Here is a 15,605-nt window from a genome sequence, read left to right as displayed (position 1 = left end):
TTCAGGACTTCATTTGCTCTTCTCAATTCACTTAAGGCTTCTTCGGCTGCTCACAATTAGTTATTAAACACTGTACTGCACATAGTTTTATATAATATATAAAATTTTAATATTGAGTTATTTAATTTTACTGTTGTACTTTTTACCATAATGTTATGCTATATTAATCCTTATTTTACAGATACGGTAAATTGGTGCCAATGGATGCTATTTAATTTCAGCTGCCCTGAACTTCATAATGGTTGTTCCTTTACTTCTACCATTTTCTCTCTTTCCATCCCCTTCCCTCCCCCTTTTCACTTCTCCTACACCACCCCCTCATTCCTGACCTCCATTTCCTGTCCTCCCTCTTTCCTTCTTTCAGGTATTTCCTTCCTTGAGACAGGATCTCACTATGTAGCCCAGGCTGGTCTTGAACTCTCAACATTATTGCCTTAGCTCCTAGTCCTGAGACTTCAAGGATCCATTTCCCAAGGCCCAGCTATATTTAGAAATGATCATTTATTTTTCCTACCTGCAGTTTGTTAAAGAGGAGTATACCATAACACGTTTAATAAGATCATTATTTCACAGTTCCAGCCGTCCATTTTAAGTTCTCTTCATCTTTTTTTTTTCTCCTTTTACTGCCCCCTCCATTTGAGACGGGATCTTACTAGGTAGCACATGCTGTTTGCCTCCTTGATTGAATTCTGGGACCACAGGCTAAGCCATCACACCCCACCTTTTTTAAAAATATAAATCAAATGCAGCTTTGACAGAAGCTATATATTAAAATCCTATAATCTTCCTATTCATTTGAGAACTTTAAAGTAAAAACAAAATCACAAGATCAGTCAAGACTTCCATTTGGCTTAGTTAGCAAAGACTTACATTAGATTGTCTTAAAGAGATAAACCACCTCATGTCAGAATGAAAAGCACAGAAGCATAGAGTGTGTGTGAACAAAGGTTGGGAGCAGACAAAGCAGAAGTTGGGGTGGGGGGCATTTTGTGACAACACAGGGAGGGGCAAGCAGTCTGCTGGGAAATGTGTTGGTTAGGTTGCAGAATGTCCAGCTAGGGACTGTGGATCCTGGGGAAAGACAGTAACTCGTTACTCTGTTTTGTGAATTGTAGCTGACTTTGGCCTGGCAAAGCAAAAACAGGAAAGCAGTAAGCTCACGTCTGTGGTGGGAACGATCCTCTATTCTTGGTAAGGATGATTGCTTTATGGCTCTCAAGTAGCACGCTTGACTATTTTGGATTACTGTTTTTGGCTTGCAAAGAAAATCTAATTCAAAAAGGGAGAGTATTTAGTAAGCGTTGTGTTCCTAGGGAGTTCACATAAAAAGAAGTGCGTGTCATTATGTGTTTAGAGCAACAACCAGAGGGTAGCCCATTTATAACCCATCCCTATCCCTCTCAGGGCTACCTTCCCTAATTTCTGATTGAAATAGTCCTGGACACTTAAATCTGCAGATGGATGAGGGAATAAACTGTCCACAGGATAATGAGGAGTCCCATTCCTTGTCTTGCAGGCAGTGACCTGCTATCTTCCTACCTAGGGCGGGATTTCTGTGCCCTCTTACCTGCCCTGTAGCTGGACAGTGACAGGGACTGTGTCAATGCAGTTGCACCTGGAGAAGATGATGAGGCCAGTGCTCTGACCCCTGTCCCAGAGTCTGGCTAAGTGAGTGCTCTGTTTTGATGAACAGAGACACTGTGGCATATTGCAAACACTGCGAAAGTTCCTTTGCCAGCTGTTTTCTCAACATGAGCCTGTTAAGTGGCTTGTCACATGGCCCCTACCCGTGTGAACACGTATGAGAGTAAGATAATGTATTCTCAGAGAAACATCCTGATCTCTCACTTAAAAACCAACCATGAAGCCTACAGTCCCCTCTGCCCCCAATCTAGCCAACTGCTGTACATTGACTCCTAGAGAGAGAGTTAAAAATGATCTAGAGGATTCTACAAACTTGTCTGGAAGCAACGGTGCTGCCTTGCCAATTCCCTTCATGAAGCATTCAGTAACATGGTCCCAGAGGGTAGGATTCTATCTGTCTTACTGAACTGCTTGTCTTTTGCTTTGGAAACTGACTCACAAGAAGATGGACAGATAGCGCCGATCTAAGACACTGGAGCTGATCATCACAATTACCTTCTGAAGCACAAGGCTGGCCCACTCAGCGCTTAATCCTGCCATAACTAGGTCACAAAACATTGATTATTCATACATTCTGTCTCAGCAGATCTCAAGACCAAAGTTACATGACACTGAGAATTAAGTTTCAGTTAGTCATTGTTCGATATTACACTTTTACTGCCAGGAGTATGAACTAAATTTAGAATACTAAATACAATAGTACTAGGTTTTAGTTTACAAAATGCTGAATTTCTTTATGATACATGCATATATGTATACAGATACACATATAGGTATATGTAAATAGGTGTATGTATATGTAAATATGTATATGAATATACATGTGTGTTATATGTCTGATTTGACTTTGCTCAGACCTTCCCCAATTCCCTTCCTCATTCAACTCCTACTAGCCTCCTTCCCCAAATTGTGTCCCTTTTGTTCTCACGTCATGTATATGTATGTATAAATATTTATGAGTATAGAGTTGAATTTAGATTCTGCATATGAGAAAAGCACTTGTCTTTTCACCCCACCCCCGTCATCCCTCCCCTCTCATTAGACCTCTTCTCCTCATTTCACAGCCCCCCTCTACTTTTATGCCGTCCGTACATTCTCTCATTCACTCAAATCGAGATTCTGCAGTGAGAGAAAGCATATGAGAGCCATCTTTCTAAGGCCGACTGTAATGTTCTCCAGTTCCATTGGCTTCCTTGCTGACAATGTCACAATTTCATTCTTCTTTACAATGGCATAAAATTCACAATTGTGCATGTGTGTGCGTGCACACACACAACATTTTCTTCATCAACTTATCTGTTGACATGTTGGTATCTATCTGGGCTAATGTGAACGATTCAACCATAAAGTTCACAAGCAACTCAGTGATTTTTGGCATTATTCTTTCCACAGTGGGTTTTTTTTTAAATGTGTATAAGTGTCTGTCGGCAAGTCATGTTTAAGCTCCACATGTGCCTGGTGCCTGTAGATGCCAGAAGAGGCACTGGGCCGTCTTGACCTGGAGTTATCCCCAGGTCCCCACCGTGTAGCTGTTCTGGAACCAAACCCAGGTCCTCTGAAAGAGCCACAGTGCTCTTAGCTGCTAAGCCGTCTCTTCAGCCCTTCTACAATGTTTTAAAGTGCTCATTATACAGGCCTCCTGCCTTATTGGTCAGGTAAATTTCTTGACATTTCATTATTATTTTGTAGCTACAGTGAGTGGATTTTTCCTCCTGATTTACTTCTCAGCAAGTTCACTATTAGTATATAGAAAAGTTACTGATTTTTGTATGTTGGTTTTATGTCCTGGTATTTGCTGAAAGTGTTTATCATTTAACAGTTTTCCCAGTCTTCTATGTGGTTTTATTAGCATATATTAATTATACATAATAGTGGGTTTCATCCTGACATTTTCATATATATTTAATGTATTTGGATTGTATTCTCCCTTCAACCCCCTCTCTTGTCCTCCTTCCATGTGTTGACCCTCTTCTCCTTCCCAATTCATCTCCTTTCTGCTTTTGTGTCCTTGTTCTGTGATGCATGAGCTGAGGGCTGCTTACAGGAGCACAGACAACCTACCAGTGGCTACAAAGGCTCTCCCTCCCATAGCAACCGCGAATCATCAGGGAGCCGTGAGGCTTCAGGAGCCCCTCTCTCCTAACAAATAGTACCTGACTATAAATCCTTAGGGGGAGGTGGGCCTCATAATTGGGAACATTACTTAGAGTCATGTTCTGCTTTCTTGCTGTGAGACTTTTTTCCATCAGCATTCTCCTCCCCACTCACTGTTTCTTCAGGTCTCCAAAGGCTCCATCCTTGGAATCCCTCTCCTTCAGTTAGTTTCAGGATTGGCTTCCCCTCCTCATTCTGGTCTCTGCTGACACGCCACCTCTGTCCAGTTTTTCTGGGTCACTGTAGAGCCAGTTCCCACATCTTGCCTCTCTCTGACCTTACATTATGCATGTGGTCCCCAGTGTGTGGTCTTAGCAATAAGGCAATGGGAATTGTATTTTGAACTTTTTCCTTTCCTAGGCTTCTGATATGCTGTAAGACATCTTTGAGATGCTGGGTTGGGGCTTAAGGCTGGCTGCCAGCTTCTGGGTAGCCACATAGTACCACATGTCTAAGCTTTGATACGTGTGAGTTGTGATATGCATCTTCGATGTAAAATCTTTTCAATGCACAAGGTCATACAGGGTGCAACATTACCGTAAGTAGGGAGCAGCCCCATCTCAGCTGCATGGTCATGAGCCTTTGCACACCACTGCCTCAGTGGTCTACTGTGGGACTGACAGAATTTTAGTAAATATTTTGAAGTGAGGTAAACTAAAGTGAGAACAAGGCATGCCTTATAACAGCAGATGAGCGAGTGGTGTGCTGATTAAGTGGCTTCATGGAACTTACCTTGCTTAGACTCCATGAAGCCTCAAGTGAGCACTGTTAGTCTGAGCATTGAAGGCAAGGTCTGTATTATTTTATTTATTTACTTATTTAATTTTAGAGTTTCTACAGTTACTGGGACAGCAAATAATGGGATTGAGTAGACTAGAGATAAAACATGGAAGGATTTGGAATTAGTGAAACTAACATTGCTCTATTGTTGACACATAGTTCCAAGGGAAATTGCAAGGGAGGTGCCCGCAAAATAATGGTACACTACTGCTGTGGGTGAGTGGCTGGCTGTAGGATGCTCAGACTGGAGTTAGACTGTCTGGCTTTAAATCCTCTGCAGAATTCTGGACTCAGTTTCCCTGTCTACAGTATGGGTATAATAACAAGAAGCCCACATCTTTGGCAGCCATCCATTAAGCTGAAGCTGAATCTTTGTCCCAATTGCTTAGAAATCCATAAACATTAACACACAGGCACACACACACATGCACACCTACACATACATGCATACATGTACATACACACATGCACCCTGGGGTAGAGGGAGAGAAACAGAGAGAGGGGGACTTTGTTATCTCCTTTAGGTTAGATAGATGAGGACTTTGAGACAACTGAGAATTTAATTGCACAAATTAAATTCTAAGTACACCTTAAAGACTTGGTGGAATAGGTCACATGGTCTCCTGAATTCAAGCAGAAGCTGCTAAATAGAACCTTCCAGAGAGCATGCAGTGGTGCCCCTGTACTGTCTGACCATCTACTGCTCTTCTCATAGCTTTACTAGCTGATACTTACCTCACACATATGCAGAGCTGACTAAGTGGCAGGCACTGACCAGTGCAGCCTTTTAATCCTCAACGACTCTGGTGAGATCAGGATGACTCTCCTCCATAACCTTAGGAAAGGCCAAGAATTCTTCTTTGATGTCACACACCTTGTAAGTGAAGGAGTCTTAATTTAATGTGGGCAGTAATAGCGTAGGCCCTTGCACCTCTCTGCCGGCTACCCTGCCTCCTCCATGACACTGGTCTGGTGTATCAGGCATCAAATTTTTGTACATTAACTGATGCTTTGCAAGGACAGTTTTGATTTGTTCTTTGGGATATCGGTTTTCCTTCAGATTAAGACTTTAGGAAAGTATGTACACAAGCCTGAATGTGGTAAATAAAACGACAACAGAAGATCAGAAGTGAAAGGATTTTTTTTTTAAAAAGCAGGACACAGATCATAAACAGCAGAATAATACACAGATTTCCACTTAGAGGAATGCATGAAAGAACTATTAAGTTACCATACTTGTCCAGGTTTAGCTTGTCTAGTTTTTAGTTATTTATTTCTTTTATTTGGGACCCTTTAAAAATCATATTTGCATAATTTAGAAATTTTAGCAATTTATTTTTATTTTGTGTACATTATGTGTTGTTTGCCAGCATGTGTGTCTGTGTAGCCATGGAGGCCGGAAGAGCACACTGGATTCCCAGGAGCTGGAATTAGAACATTATGAGCCATGTGTGGGTGCTGGACGTCAAGCCTAGGTCTTTTAGAAGAGCAGCCAGTGCTCTTAACCATGGAGCCATCTCTCCAGCCCCTCATTTTGGTTTCTAGTGAGAGGACCTTACTACGTGAGAGGCCAAGAACTTCTTTTCTTTTAAATATATTTTATTACTTTATTCATATTACATCTCAATTGTTATCCTTCCATTCCTCCCTCCCTCCCTTCCATTTTCCCCTACTCCCCTCCCCTATGACTGTGACTGAGAGGGACTTCCTCCCCCTGTATATGCTCATAGGGTATCAAGTCTCTTCTTGGTACCCTGCTGTCCCTCCTCTGAGTGCCACAAGCCCTCCCCATCTAGGGGACGTGGTCAAATATGGGGTACCAGAGTTTGGGTGAATGCCAGTCCCCACTCTCCACTCAACTGTGGAGAATGTCCTATCCATTGGCTAGATCTGGATAGGGGTTCGAAGTTTACTGCACGTATTGTCCTTGGCTGGTGCCATAGTTTGTGCAGAACCTCTGGGCCCAAATCAGCCTGTCATAATGTTCTACTTGTAAGTTTCTAGGACCTTCTGGATCCTTCTATTTCCCCATTCTCCCTAGCTTTTCTCACCTAGAAGTCTTCCCTTCTGTCTCACTTTCCTGGTAAGTGAAGACTTTCATGGGACATGCCCCTTGGGCTAGTGTTCAGATATAAGTGAGTATATACCATTTGACTCTTTCTGCTTCTGGGTTAACTCACTCATTATGATCATTTCTAGTTCAATCCATTTGTCAACAAACTTTGGGATTTCCTTGTTTTTAATAGCTGAGTAGTATTCCATAGTATAAATGTACCACAGTTTCTTTATCCATTCTTCTACTGAGGGACATTTAAGCTGTTTCCATGTTCTGGCTGTTATGAATAAGGCTGCTATGAACATGGTTGAGCAAATGTTCTTGTTGTGTGCTGGAACATCTTCTGGGTATATTCCAAGGAGTGAAATAGCTGGGTCTTGCGGAAGCCCTATTCCCAGTTTTTTGAAATAGCGCCAGATAGATTTCCAAAGTGGCTGTACTAGTTTGCATTCCCACCAGCAATGAAGGAGTGTTCCTCTCTCTCCACATCCTCGCCAGCATGTGGTGTCACTTGAATTTTTGATCTTAGCCATTCTGATGGATGTAAGATGGAATCTCAGAGTTGTTTTGATTTGCATTTCCCTAATGGTTAAAGACGTTGAGCATTTCTTTAAGTGTTTCTCAGCAAGTTGATAATCCTCTATTGAGAATTCTCTGTTTAGTTCTGAGGCACATTTCTCAGTTGGGTTATTTGGTTTGGTGATGTCTAATTTCTTGAGTTCTTTTTTTTTTTTTTTGAGTTCTTTATATAATTTGGATATTAGACCTTTGCCAGATGAAAGGTTGGTGAAGATCTTTTCCCAGTCTGTAGGCTGTCACTTTGTTCTGTTGACAGTGTCCCCTGCCTTACAGAAGCTTGTCAGCCTCATGAGGTACCATTTATTAATTGTTGACATTAAGGCCTGGGCTGTTGGTGTTCTGTTCCGGAAGTTGTCTCCTGTACCAATTTGTTCCAGGCTCTTCCCCACTTTTTCTTCTAACCGATTTAGTGTCTTGGTTTTATGTTGAGGTCTTTAATCCACTTGGAAAATCTAAAACCTTCCTCTTATTCTGCAGACATACTCATCTGTATTGATAGGTGAACTTCACCAAAGGACACCCTCATGGTTACAAGGAGTGCAGGTACCCTGCTGTCACCTAGACACTTGGAGGGTCCTCCCTACCCCTACTGCTGATTTCACTGGTCTGGAAGTCATTCCATCAATTTACAGGTGGCTATGATGGCACTGACTGATCTGTTGGACACAGGATGGCTCCTCTGTAAAGACCTCTGCTCCTCCCCACTGCTTTTTATCATTCTCGCTAAGGAGCAAGAACACACGTTTTATATTCAGAAAAGGCCTCTGTATAATCACATGTAATTGAGAGACTGCATTATCCTTTACAAAATCACCATAATTACTTTATCTAGTTATGTACTTGATTTCTTCTTAGAAAGTTGGTGTTATTTGGCTTGAATACAAATAAAAACTATATGATGTCACTCTATAATGCCAAATTTCCCAGCCCCATTAAAGCCATCCTTAGAGACAAGCAGGTGACAATTGATAGACAGCAAGATACATCCAGACTTTGGGATTGAATTTAATTTGTGTTTGTGACTCAGAATCAGCTCGTTCTCCTTGGCACATGGAGTCTGGCACTACACAAGTGTGCCATGCTTGTGAACTTGCCTGGATTGGGCTTTGTACTCAAACGGGATCCCAGTCAGGTCCTTAGGGACCACAAAGTAGGGGATTAGAAAAATGGGGTGCATTCATTTGCTTAACAAAAGCAGATTTGGAAGTAAAGGGTTTCTTTGGTTCACACATCCCAATCCCCAAGCTTCCTTACTGAAGGAAGCCAAGGCAGGAAGCCAAGGCAGGACCTGAAGCCCTGGAGCAGTGCTGCACACTGGCTTGCTCTCCACAGTGGGCTGAGCCCTCCCATATCAATCAATAACCAATCTTCATGGCAGGTAAAGGGGGAATCTCTCAGAGCATCACTTCACACAGGCTGCTTACTGTTCGGGACTGGTGATGTTACATAGCCTGGAAGCTAGGGCGTCAAAAAGTGTTCTATGTAGTTAAGTACAATGAAAGTAATTAAAGTACAAGGCATTGCCACTAGAATGTATTTTGAGACCCTATTAAAAAAACATAAAAAAAATATCACCAGTAAGTAGTAAGTATTCCATGGCCTCTGCTTCATGTTTCATTTCGGTCCATTGAGAAAATGGAGCTGGAGCTGTTCCATATGACAGGTGTTTGGAAAACAGTTAGAGGGGGCTGAACAGATGGCTGAGAGGTTAAGAGCACTGACTGCTCTTCTGGAAGTCTTGAGTTCAATTCCCAGCAACCACATGGTGGATCAGAACCATCTATAATGGGATCTGATGCCCACTTTTGGCCTGCAGGTGTACATGCAGGCAGAGCACTATATACTTGATAAATAAATAAATCTGTAGCCCAGTGGAGGTGGCACATGCCTTTAATCCCAGCACTCAGGAGGCAGAGACAGGCAGATCGCTGTGATTTTGAGGCCAGCCTGGTCTACAAAGTGAGTCCAGGACAGCCAAGGCTACACAGAGAAACCCTGTCTTGAAAAACAACCAAACCAAACCAAACCAACCAACCAACCAAACAAACAAAAAAACCCAAACCAACCAACCAGCCAACCAAAAACAAAACAAAACCCAAAAAACAAACAAAAAAAGAAAGAAAGAGAGAGAGAAAACAAACAGTTAGAGACTTGGGAAGGAAGACGGATTCAAACACAGGAGGATTCATCACCCTGAGTCACCATGAGGAAACAGAGATGGTGAGATGTGTAAGAGGTAGCGTTTGGTTTAATAGTTTTGCTTTAAAAACAAAATCACAAATATAGCAAAGCAGAAAGCAAGCTTGGCTTTGCCTGATAATATCATATAAAAATACTGTATTTTATATAGCAAAATAATCACCAATATGAAGAAAACCTAGTGAGCAGGGATGTTGTTGCAGTCTTATTTTCTCAAAGAATTTTCTCACGTTTTGATTAAAAAATTCTTTTTTGTGTATATACATAATTATACATAGTAATGGGGTTCATTATGACATTTTCTATTTCTTAAAAATATTTTATTTCTAAATTATTAGTGCATGTGTATATGAGAGAAGGCTTGTGCACATGAATGCACAAGAGCTCAGAGGAGGATGTAGGGTCCCCTGGAGCTAAAGGTTCAGGTGGTTGTGAGCTGCTTACTGTGTCAGTAGAGACTGAATTCAGGTCCTCTGCAAGAGCAGCTAGCTCTCCGAAGCACTGATTTGTCTCCAGCCCCCTTGCTATGGCATTTCCATTTGTGTGTGTGTGTGTGTGTGTGTGTGTGTGTGTGTGTGTGTGTGTGTGTGTGTTTGTGTGTGATTAACCTCTATTAACCTATTCTGTTTGTTTCTGCTCCGATTGATCCCTTCATCTTCCTTTGCCCTTCTTCCCTCTCTCCCTTTCTCCCTTTTTCCCTCCTCTGTTTTTTAATGACCAAATTATTTACAGGAGTATTGGCTCCTTACCAGTGGCTACACTGAAGAAAAATCTCTCCTTCCCCAAGGAACCACCAACAGTATAGATATTCAGAGGGACATGATGCTTCATGAGGATCTTTCCTCCCTCCCAGAGCAGCTGTCATTGTCTGCTGGGGGTGATTGGGAGGAGCTAACGTCCCCTTAGTCCTGCCATAACAGAATACTGAGATGTCCAGTCTTGCCCTGGTCCTGTGCTGATACTCACCATGGCTACGAGCTGGAGAACACAAACAAGATGGTTGGGGAAAGGGTTCTGCAAACATGAATGAAGTTTACATTTCCTTCACCCACATACAAATCCAGGCATGATTACACATGCTCACACCCCTATAATCCTGGCACTGGGGCTGGAAATATGTAGATGCTAAGATTTCCTCGGTCAGCTGTCTTAGCCTGAAGCCCAAGAGCTTCCGGTTCAGTGAGAGAACCCATCTCAAGGCAACGGGCTTCTCTGGCTGGCTAGATTGTATAAACTTAATCTGGCTGGACTCTCAAGCCTTTTGACTGACTAGTCTTTGATCACACTGCCTGTCATTCTGTCCCCCTGTTCCAAACTCTGCAGGGAAACTGGCAAAATGGTCACTTTACGGCACAGGGTGAGGACCCTCGTTCTCATCATCTTGCATGAAGCTATAGAAAAATTGTCATTCTCTGTTTAAGTTCCAGTCATGGAGATGAAATGTTTCCATGGTGCATTTATATTAAATTTGTGAACTGATCCAGTGAGAGGCACTGTTTGCCATGCACCTCTTGGCTGCAAGTCAAGGTCAGCCTCATGGGCAATGCAGGCAGTGGAAGGGCCTGCCAGAGATCAGGGAATTGGCACCTTCGCCTGTACTTGGGGATCTGTTGGGAGGTAGTACTTTTTTGGCAGGACTGTATTTGATAAGATTGATTGCTAGCAAAATTTCTAGGGATATATATGTTAGACTGGTTCCTTTCCTTTTAGTAGTTTCATTTTCATTTTCATTTTCTCATCCACAAAGAATAAAAGCTATAATCTCAATGTTTAAGATACCGACTGCTTGGATAGTGCTATTCCTAGGGACTTCTGGCTAATGGCAGATGATTAACAATGGACCTCATAGAATCCCCTTCTGCTCACTTGGAGTTTTGATTACTCTTCAGAGTTGGCTGAGAACGACACAGAGATGGCCCTGTGTTACAAGGACTTAGCTGTCTGTGCGTCAGGTGCCCCAAGCGTCCCATAGACTCCAGCAGCAGCTGTGTGGGTCACTTGGTAACAGCTGCTGCTCAACCAGACCCAGAACAATGTGGAGACCTACATGGCGTATTTACAAGAAATATCGGAGCGAGAATAGTCTTCTCTCCTCTTTTCTAATCTTTTCTATAAATATATGCCATATTTTCTGACTGTTCAGATAGAATAAAATTCCAATATTTGAAGGAACAGTTATATTTGATGAATGTCACTCTGAAATTATCAAAAAGGGAACCTCAGCAGGCCTTGGGCTTGCAAGTAGAAGATGGGAGAGAGCAGAGCGGGACAGGCTCCGTGGTGCAGTAGGGGAAGGGTAGCAGTGGAGAATGACAGGTCTGCTCTTGGTGGCATGTGCTGTTCCTGGGGCAGCATCGTCTTGATTGCTGCTTTTTCTTCATTCCACAGCCTTCAGGCATGGATGGCTCCATGATCCTCACACAGACCTTAGAGCCCCCAGCAGCCTTTAACATGTGCTCTTTCTATATAGATGAGCTGTAGAGCTTTTGTGGGGGCAGTAATGGTTTCAATGCAACACAGTAGGAATTAAGAGATGGGGCAGAGTGGGTGTGCTTTGTCCAATTCCCTCAATGTCACCAGAGTAGAGAGGAATAGGCTTGGCTATGGATCCCCCCCCCCAACACACACCCCTTTCAAAGTAGCAGCCCCAGTTAGCATTTTCTGAACATGATCTAATTCTGAATCCTGTGCTTTTCATGGTGGTACATAGGAGCTTTGGTGGTTTGTGATAAGAGTCATCGTTTTCTCTACTAGTGGTTAACGTTTGCACATACATAGGCCCTGCTTGACTTGCCACTTCTGGGTCCTGTCAGTCAACCCTTAGTAAGTACCATGTGTGTAGGGAACAGTCAAGCAGAGCACTTGGCAGAGGCCATAGTGCAGAAGGTGTGCAGTCTCACCAGTGCTGAATGACGAATCTGTTCTGAGGTAGGTAGATGGACGTGCTAACAAATGGGCGTCTCCGTGGAATAAGCTGACAAAGGGCAGGCCAGGTAGGTGGCAGAGCTGTTTTCTCCACCCTTGTCACCTCACAGCATTGCCTCTGTGTCCCAGGCACATTCAGTATTGTCTGATATGACAGTGTTCGTATAGGATTAGATGTACCTGACCAAATGCGACCTGACCTTAATGTGAACATACCCTGAAAACAAGGTCACAGTCACAGGCCTGGGCTTTGGGACTGCACTGGGCCCTCTCAGCATACATAGTCCTTAGGAGACTTGGGAGGATATAATGTGCAGGGAAAGAGAAATACATCATTTAATTCAGAATATGTTGACTTTCAATTGTTTTTAAAATAATAAGGCATCATGTCCAAATAAGGAAAATGATGCATTAGGCAGGCATCTGTTGCTGCAAGCAAACCCCCGGAAAAGCAACTTAAAGGAAGTGTATCTCTGACTTATGGTTCTGGATGCTTCGATCGGTGGTCATTTGACCCCATTATTTCTGGGCCTGCAGCGAGGCAAAATAGCATGGTGGACAGCAAGTCCAAAGCTTGCTCATCTCATGGTGGCCAGGAAGCAAAGAGAAAGCAGCCAAGGACAAAATATACACTTCAAGGACATCCCTAATGAGCTGCTTTCTTCAGTAGGCCCCACCTCAAGTATCCACTACCTCCCAATAACTCAATAAACTGTGAATACATGATCAATGAGGTCAGGCCCTCATGATCCAATTATCCTTGTCTTAGTTAAGGTTTTTATTGCTGCAACAAAACACGATGACCAAAAAGCAAGTTGGGGAGGAAAGAGCTTATTTTGCTTATACTTCCAGATCATAGTCCATCATCGGAGGATTCAGGATAGGAACCCAAACAGGGTAGGATCCCGGAGGCAGGAGCTTATGCAGAGACCATAAAGGGTGTTGCTTACTGGCCTGCAACATGTGGCTTGCTCAGTCCACTTTCTTATAGAACGCATGACCTCCTCAACTGGGGCTCCTTTCTCTCTGATGCCTCTAGCTTGTGTTCAGTTGACCAACCAGTAAAGTCTCCAAGGGCTTCATCTCTCAATACTGCTTTACCACGGACCAAGCCTTCAATACATTGTCTGTGGGACTTCGGGAGCCATATGCACAGAATGACTAACATTTGTAGAGCTTTTTGTAAAATGACTCATGCTGAAGACTGGATGGCAGTGGTTTCAGAACATCTTAAGATCCCAGATGCAAACGAGAGAGAGAGAGAGAGAGAGAGAGAGAGAGAGAGAGAGAGAGAGAGAGAGAGAGAGGAGAGAGAGAGAGAGAGACAGAGACAGAGACAAAGGAGAGAGAGAGAGAGTGCCTCGAGGCAGCTTTGAGGGAAGAAAGGGGAGGCAGGAAGAAGGAAATCTAGGAGAACAGCATCAAGACAATTTCCATCTGGGAACAAAGATCTTTGCTGAGGTCAATAGCAGCTAGCACTGGGAACAATGCTTTCCATAGGGGAATGGTGTAACAATTGATGTCGAAGACCAAAAACACCCCATGGGTCTATAAATAAACAGGAATAGATTGAGTACCCATTGAGGTCTCAAAAGAGACTGAGATGAGGCATCAGGGGACTGGGGGATGAGATAGAGATGACAGCGAGGCAAATAGAGGGAAAGTTGTGGACACAGGAGGAGCTAGGGCTACAGATAGCAGAGAACTGACCATAATAGAATAGGTACCTGTGTAGTTGGAACCCAGAATCTGAGGTCACTTGCTTTAATACAGAGGAAGCCAAGAGGGAAGAAGAGGCTCAATATGAGCCCCAGGGTGTCACCCACCTGTGTTGCCATTTTTTTAAAAACTGTGCTTCTAAAAGAGATTACTAAATTTTTTTTGACCACTGCATATGTGTAAGTGTGTGGGTATATGTATGTATGTATACTATGTGTGTGTCTGCACATGTGTATGTATTTGCCATTAAATATAGTTCCATACAGGATAATTTACAGTAATAGCTTGAACAAGAGCATTTAGACAGTTCTGGGTTATTTGAGGTCATGTTTTCTGAAGGTCTTTACTTGACAGGAATGACTGTTGCTATGAATGATCTATATTTTGGTTCCTGACTAGCTGTTAAAATTCAGAAATGTGTACATTTTACCTTTTGAATGTTGGTTGCATTTGAAGGAAAAACATTTCTCAGCACTGAACTATTGAAAATACCTGTGGAGATTTTGACACCAAAATGAGATTTGATACTAATTCATTTTAAAGCATATATATATATATATATATGAAAATTACAGTTAAATATAAGTATATTTTATAGTTTTTGCCTTAAAGTTTCTGCTAATGATAGCTTTTGGAAAGCCACCAAATATATTGCACTGTTTATTATCATTATAAAAGAAGGCAATGTTGGTTAAAAGAATTTGAAAAATATGCATAAACATTGAGAAAAGTGAAAATTACATATATTTTACCAGCTACTTTATCCATTCAATATTTTTCATTCTTTTACACTGTGAAATATCTTATAAGTATAGCAAATATACATTCAGATATACTATGTTTCAAATACATTCTGTTTTATTATATTATATTATTTCTTTAAAATTTTTTAATAAAAGAAAAGACAAGATGAAAGTAAAGAAAGGGCACTGCCAAGGAAGAGGAAGGAGGACAGGCAGGTCAGGGCAACGAAGGGGAGTCAGTATAACGAGAGTATGTTACATGCATCATGAAGATTTGCAGTGGGGCCCAAAGGAAAGAATGCTATTGAACACTTGTACCTACATTTCTCTTCCTCTCCAAAGGGAGACACTCTCTGAAAGTTGGGGTCCCCCCTCCCTGTCCATTTATATGCTTTCTCAGCATGCAACTTCTCATTATTAAGTACAGAAGTACCACCCATGTTTGGAAGGCCTACCTCCTTCCTATAGGGAAAGACTATGCAGGATGGAAGAGGCTGAGCCAGCAATACAGACAAGCCTACATGCATCGCTGGTGGGCAGGAGGTCAGGGAGGGACAGCTCTGGACTGTGACTGCCATGCCCACAACAGCTCCTCGCCATCTGCAAAGCCTGCCAGGCAAAGCCTCCTAACTCCTAGGGGTCCTGCCTGAAAGATTGTAGGTGGGAGCGTGGCCTGGCACGGAACTCCTCAATTTGGTAACTGGTTTGATTCTTTGGAGGAGCTGCCAAGTTGCCTTCCAAAGTGACTGCACCATTTGCCTCCCACCAGCCACGTGTGAAGGCTCCAGTCCCCTGCTTCTCAACCC

General features: G+C 42.6%; 1 protein-coding gene across 4 annotated transcripts in view; it reads left to right on the top strand.

The window, feature by feature from the left end:
* The window catches only part of NEK10 (NIMA related kinase 10), a 190,718-nt gene that overhangs the window by 76,492 nt on the left and 98,621 nt on the right, over positions 1-15,605 (top strand). For all 4 annotated transcript variants that reach the window (XR_014781490.1, XM_084794334.1, XM_084794333.1 and 1 more), the window contains exon 23: positions 1,116-1,191. Coding sequence is in view for 3 of the 4 variants with exons in the window: in XM_084794334.1 (XP_084650460.1) it covers positions 1,116-1,191 (76 nt within the window). In the remaining variant the exon portion in view is untranslated. The remainder of the gene's footprint in view (positions 1-1,115; positions 1,192-15,605) is intronic.

Source organism: Acomys minous (assembly GCF_964271855.1).
Source record: "Acomys minous genome assembly, chromosome: 9".
NCBI classification, from domain to species: Eukaryota; Metazoa; Chordata; class Mammalia; order Rodentia; family Muridae; genus Acomys; species Acomys minous.
The sequence above is the reverse complement of the archived record's forward strand: the minus strand, read 5'-3'. Positions and strand labels throughout refer to the sequence as shown.